Source organism: Octopus bimaculoides, chromosome 6 (assembly GCF_046866305.1).
Source record: "Octopus bimaculoides isolate indiv1 chromosome 6, ASM4686630v1, whole genome shotgun sequence".
Classification (NCBI taxonomy): domain Eukaryota; kingdom Metazoa; phylum Mollusca; class Cephalopoda; order Octopoda; family Octopodidae; genus Octopus; species Octopus bimaculoides.
The window spans coordinates 65,019,127-65,026,573 of NC_142933.1; the positions used below are offsets into that span (position 1 = coordinate 65,019,127).

The window sequence follows — 7,447 nt, forward strand, 5'->3', positions numbered from 1 at the left end:
GTAGTAGTAGTATTAGTAGTATTGTTAAGGCAGCAAGATGGCAGAATCTTTAGCACGCCGGACAAAATGCTTAGCGATATTTCGTACGTCTTTACGTTCTGAGTTCAAATTCCGTCGAGGTTCACTTTGCCTCTCTTCCTTTCGGGGTCGATAAATTAAGTACTAGTTGTAATCGACTAGTCCCTTCCCCCAAAAATTTCAAGCCTTGTGCCTTGTGTAGAAAGTATTATTATTAGTAGTAGGAGTAGTGTTGTTAAGACAGCGAGATGGCAGAATCGTTAGCAAGCTGGGCAAAATGCTTAGCTGCATTTCGTCCGACTTTATGTTCTGAGTTCAAATTCCGCCGAGGTCGACTTTACCATTTATCCTTTCGGGGTCGATAAAATAAATACCAGTTGAACACTGGGGTCCCCTGCCCCAAAATTTCAGGCCTTGTGGCTTTAGTAGAAAGGGTTATTATTGTAAGTTGTAGCAGTAGCAGTAGTAGTCGCTGCTGACTTGTTCAAACGTGCCTAAATTTGCGCGGGAATTGTTGTTGAATTTCAAATATAACTAAAGAAAATTATTTTCATTTTAGCTCTTCGCTTACTTTTATAGAACTATTTGGAAGTCCACTCCGTAATGGGCACAAGGTCTTTTTTTCTCCCTCTTAATAATTCGTTAAACTTCCACCATTTAATTTTAAGTCAATAAGAGCTTCCCGTTATAAAGGAACCATCCCTTAAAGAAATTAAATTGAACTGGAAAAAAAAAACAGAAATAGAAAATGAAAACAAAAGCAACACCAAATAATATGAAACATAAAGACTTTGTAATTGTAGAAAATGGAAAACAACGTTTTGGTAAGAAAAAAAAAGCAGAACATTCTCAAAAAACAAAGAACATGACAGACAAAACATTTGGCGACAAAAGCAACAACGACATTCGCACATTGTCATGTTCGACATAGTATGTCGAACGTAAATACTTCAAATGTAAGCCAAACTCTATCATTTAAAAGTGTTATCTAGCAAATGAAATGCGACAGTATTATATTACGAAAACAGGCGCCTCTCAACCAAAAGCTTTTATACAACACGAGCGTAAAGATAAGTAACGCACCCATGCTTTTCATATAAGCTTTTCATATAAGCTTTGCATATGTCATCTAAAGAGCAGTTGGTGGCAACACTAACAGTTAGTTGCATAGAATTAAATTTCTTTCTTTAAGAGAAACTGGGCATATGGTAAGATATGCATTGTCTTCAAAACTGAGAAAAGAATGAGGATACGTGCTCAGATAGTGTCAATTCTGCTCATAAACTGCTCGTGCAGCATATGCATCAAAGAAATGTAAGAGTCACTATCAAGGATATCGGGGATTCCTGGCTCTTGGTCAATTTCGTGGTGCAATATGGATAGATGATTAACGCTGTGGTCGGGTGGAAGAACTGCTTTGTTCTTATAAGTTTTCCGAATCCCCAGAATGGTTAAAGCCATAAAAGAGCACCAGAGCTCGTTTAAGCCACCAATAACATTGAAAAATACGACAGAACAGCAACAGTAGTCGGGCGAACGGGTTAAAGAATTTTTACCATACCAATATAGCCCAATGCTATATATTTTGGTATTTAGATATATTTGGATCATGAGTTCTGGTTCTGGCCTTACCCTCATCAGCAGGTCTTACCGACTGAAACAATTTACAACTCGTCACGCTGGAGTCTACCGGCGTTCTGAATTGTTTTGCTCCAAAATCAGAACAGCTTCAGTGTAAATATACTAGTAGGAAGTAAATATTCAGAAGTGAATATTTATACAGATATTATTATTGTTAGGATATTTACACTGAAGCTGTTCTGATTTTGGCGCAAAACAATTCAGAACGCCGGCAGACTTCAACGTAACGTGTTGAAAATTTTTCACTCGGTAAGACTTGCTGATGAAGGTAACGCTTTTCGCCAGAACCAGAAATCATGATCCGAGTATATCCAAATACGAAAATATGTAGCATAGGGCTATATTGGTATGTTAAAATTCTTTAATCTGTTCGCCCAACTTCTATTGATTTTCTGTCATATTTTTCAGTGTTATTGGTGGTTTAAATGAAAGTTTTAACTTCTCTTTCTAGCAGGTAGGCGCCTTGTGCGTCCTTATGATCGATACACACACTCACACACACACTCACACACACACTCACACACACACACATATATATATGTATATATGTATGTATGTGTATATGTGTGTGTGTGTGTGTGTGTGTGTGTGTGTGTATTTATATGTAGTGACGGTGAATTATTTTCTTTTTGGTGTATATATATATATATATATATATATATATATATACGCACGCACACATACACACACACACAAACACACATATAAATAAATAAATATTTGTGTGTATGTTTGTGTGTGTACGTATACGTATATAAATAAACTACAAAGCTAGCACTACATCGGTTATGACGACGAAGATTCCAGTTGATCCGATCGCCGAAACAACCTGCTCATGAAATTAACCAAGTGGCTGAGCACTCCACAGATACGTGTATCCTTCACGTAGTAGTTCTCGGGAAGATTCAACGATACACAGAATGTGACAAGTCTGGCCCTTTGAATTACAGGAAGCAATCATTTTTTAGTTGTACTGGAAGAACGTGAAATAAAGTGACTTACTCAAGGAATCTAACACAACTTTGCGATCGTGAACCGAATACTCTAACCACTAAACCACACAGGTACCTGTTGAAGATATGGAAATGGTTCCAACATTGCAGTAGCTTTAGTTACCATTAAGAACAGAATATACGATCTCTTTAAGTGGCTTCCGTAATTTTTGCGTAGGCCAAAGTATGTCTAATTGTTCCGTGCCTTAGAACTTTTTGGAAAACTCACTCTGTGGATTGACAATAGACATTGGTGATGGGGAATATTGGACCATAGAGGTTTGAGCACCTGGAAATATGCAAACCTGCACATAGACAATTTGGGATATTAATTGGTTCTTTTCCAAACAATGGCAATAGAAAGATTCAGTGGTCGCTGAAGTGAGGGTTCCAGTGTTATCTCTTTATTCCAGGGATAGCTATGATACCCTTATTTGATCAGGGAGAACCAAAAAAACATGGTCTTAACCAGTGGTTCCCAACCGGGGTTCATATGACCTTTGTGGGTCTATATAAGATTTTTACGGGTTCACATAAGCAAAATAGCAAATTAGGTTCACAGAATTATTTAAAAGGTCCATGGAAAAATTTGGCTATAGATGTATTAATTGCAAGAAACGGTTAGGTTTATTTCTCTCACGTTTTACATAGTTCAGTCTACACAAGTGAATGTATGATGAACAAATAGGAATTTTGTAAGAAGATTCTATAAAACTAGTGTTTAAACATCAAACGACTATGGGGTCCACCAGAATAAAATAGTAATCAAAGGGGTCCATAGATAAAAAATGGTTGAGACCTACTGGCCTAAACAATGTTGCCTAATTGTGGAGCAGGCCAGCAACTCTACAGGACAGACAAACGGATTAAGTCGATTATATCGACTCCAGTGCGTAACTGGTACTTATTTAATCGACCCCGAAAGGATGAAAGGCAAAGTCGACCTCGGCGGAATTTGAACTCAGAACGGAGCGACGGGCGAAATACCGCTAAGTATTTCGCCCGGCGTGCTAACGTTTCTGCCAGCTCGCTGCCTTTAATCCTTTCTACTACAAGTACAAGGCCTGAAATCTATGGGGAAAAACTAGGCCATTGCACCAGCTCTGTGCTCAGTTGCTGCTTATTTTATCCGCCCCGAAAGGATAACCAGTAAAGTTGACTTCGGCAGGATGTGAACTCAGAACGTAAAAATGCTTGAAGAAAATACCACCAAGATTTTTGTTTCTCCAAAACACCTAAAGATTCTGCCAGCTGACCGACATTAATCCGCTACTAATAATAGAAGCAGCGTTTCTAACGTTAACACCATCATCAGCATAAACACAAACAACACTGCCATCATCATCGTCATCATCATCATCATCAGCAGCAGCAGCACCAGCACCACCATCACCACTATCACCACAAATACTGCCACCAATAACACCACCACCACTATCACTCCCAACACATCATCCCTACTGCCATCACGACAACCCCACCACTACCATCACCACCCTCACCCCCACCCCGCTCCCACCACCACCATCAGCACTACCACCTCAACCACAACCAACGACCCCATCACAGCTATTACCTTTACCACAGCCACCACCACCACAAACACATCGCCACCACCATCACCACTACCAGCAACAGCACCTGCACGGGCTAACGAGAACACCCTCAAAGTGGTCGTTCAACCTGCGAGAAATAGCACCCAATCTTCCTTCAAATCACATACTAACGCCCTAAAAAAAAGAAGAAAAAAAGAACACGTTGAATAAAAGGGTCCTGGCTTGTTTGCGAACGGGGAACAGACACGATGGTCACGATTGGAGATCCTTTGATCATGGGTCTGGTTCCATCAGGGCTGTGTTTAGGTTGAAGATTACTACCGCCACCTACCAACGCCGCCAGCAGCACCAGTACCACCGTTATCCTTATTTTCCCTCACCCCTGAAGGTGACAATTATCTCCATCTTCGTAACCGCATCAATAATAACAACACCACCTCCAGCTACTGCTGCTAATGTCACTACCGCTGCTGCTGCTTATGATATTGCTACTGCTGCTGCTGCTGCTGCTGCTGTCGCCGCTGCTATAACTACCGCTACTCTTATGAAAATAATACAACGGTCGCTGCTAATACCGCCGCTACCACCACCACCACCACCACCACCACCACCACCACTACTACTACTACTACTAGCCACTGCTGTTATAGTCAACCCCTTTTTTGCCCGTCCCACTTCCACTGACACTGTCCCTCACACTCCGCCCTCGACCACCACGGCAGCTGCGACGACGGCGACGGCACTGCCGAGTTCCCTCAGTCAGCACTATCGCTTCCACCACCATCACTAACAATACTACTACCGCCACCACCACCACCAACACCACCACCACCACCATCACCACCACTACCGCCACCACCACTATACGACAAACAGCTACAACGTCGGCAGAAGTGGCGGCGGATAGGAAGGCGGCGAAGGCGGTGACGGCAAGAAAACGTCTACGACCACGGCAACGACTAGGACTACGACCACAGCTACGACGTCTACGACTACTACGACTACGACTACGACAGGAGGGAGTCGTGTCAATCTAGTGGAAACGCTCAAGACGAGATGATGAATTTTGTACGACCGACTTATGGAGCTCTGGCGGTGTCTTCAACAGATTCTTTTAGTTTCGCTGCGGGTTCCTTTGCTGCACACCCGGCCTTGCAGCAGCGTTCACCGTTTGCCATACAGGAACTGTTAGGGCTAAGTAACACTGAAAGCCCCAAATCCAGACCCGTAACTCAAGGAGATGTTCTCCTATCGACATCGGCTTATATCTCAAGACCCCTCGTTTCGCCGGGTCATGGGACACCGTTTAAGGACGCAAACCCAATACCTTACAGTACGTGGAGGCCGGCTTTTCTAGATTCACTTGGGTCAGCCGCCGCAAATGCTTTTACCCTAAGTTCACCACAGAGGGCACTGATCACTAAAGATGCATCCAGACAAGGTGAGTTCTTAATTAATGAGTGTGTGCGTGTTAGAGAGAAAGAGAGAGAGGGGGAAAGGGAGAGAGACAGAGACAGGGAGAGAGAGAGAGAGAGAAAGAAAGAAGGTGAAAAAGAGAGAAAGAGGTTTGTTTACAAAATTTGCTACATTTTACAAAATAATTATTGCATGCAGTTTGTTTTCCAGAAAAAAGAAAATCTTGGATATCAATATATATATACATGTGTATATATACTCACACGAATATGCATACATATACATATATCCATATAAGTGTATACGTATATATATATATATATATATATATATATATATATATATATATATATATATATATATATATACATATATATATATACACAACAACACGTATACATATATACATACACGAAAGTGTATGCGTATAAGTGTGCTTCAAAAACTGGCATACCCATCTGCAATTTTGCCAGTATACCTACGTACTCAGCTCACGTGAACATATATATATATATATATATATATATATAAACAAACAAACATACAAAGGTACATACTCAAGCGCGGGACACGCAGAGAGGCGAACACACAGACACACGTATCTATATATGTTGAATAAATGTGTTTATAAATGATTATATATGAATATATATATAAATAAATGATGTTTATTGCTTGATATGTATGTACATTATATACGTATATACGAACATTGTACAGAACGTAACAGCAGACATACCGTTTTCTATACACACATATATGTATTTATTACTATATGTGTTTGTACATATATGCGTATGCATGTTTATATAACTATAAGTATATATATATAATATATATATATATATATATATATATATATATATATATATATATATATATATATATATAAATAGATAGAAAGACAGGTAGATGAAGAGAAAGATAGACAAACAATAACACGTAAAGATATAAATCATGAATGGAAATATTTATCACGATTCTATAAGAGAGAACTGCAAACTAGAAGCGGAAGGATATTTATTAGAATATGAAAGAAAACTCAAAATGAAGATAATTCCAAGCGTATATATATATATATATATATATATATATATATATATATATATATATATATATATATATATGTATGTATATATATATGTATATATATACGTATATATATATATATATATATATATATATATATATATATATATATATATATATATATATATATATATATATATATATATATATATATATATAGGTATATATAGATAGATAGGTATATAGATAGATTGATAGGTAGATAGATAGATATACACAAACATAACAAAGCAGAGGGATGCAAAACAAGAGACGAAACTTACGAGTATGTATGTATTTATGTATGTATAGAAGTATGTACATATATATATATATATATATATATATATATATATATATATATATATATATATATATATATATATATATATATATATATATATATATATATACATGTATATATATATATATATATATATATATATATATATATATATATATACATACATATATATATATATATATATACATATATACGTGTGTGTATATATATATATATATATATATGTGTGTGTATATATATATATATATATATATATATATATATATATATATGTATATACATACATACATACATACATACATACATTCATACATACATACATACATACATACATACATACATACACACATACACACACATCGAGACACAAACTCACTATATTACATGGCCGAATATTACGGAGACATCGTAATATTCAGACTAGTCTTTATAATACGCGACTTTGAAATGTG

General features: G+C 37.5%; 1 protein-coding gene across 1 annotated transcript in view; it reads left to right on the forward strand.

Moving 5' to 3' along the window:
• Positions 1-4,724: 4,724 nt before the first annotated feature.
• The window catches only part of LOC106883771 (visual system homeobox 2-like), a 295,104-nt gene continuing 292,381 nt past the window's right edge, over positions 4,725-7,447 (forward strand). Inside the window, exon 1 of the mRNA XM_052968468.2 lies at positions 4,725-5,648. Within this exon, the coding sequence (XP_052824428.2) occupies positions 5,264-5,648 (385 nt within the window). The 5' untranslated portion in view covers positions 4,725-5,263. The remainder of the gene's footprint in view (positions 5,649-7,447) is intronic.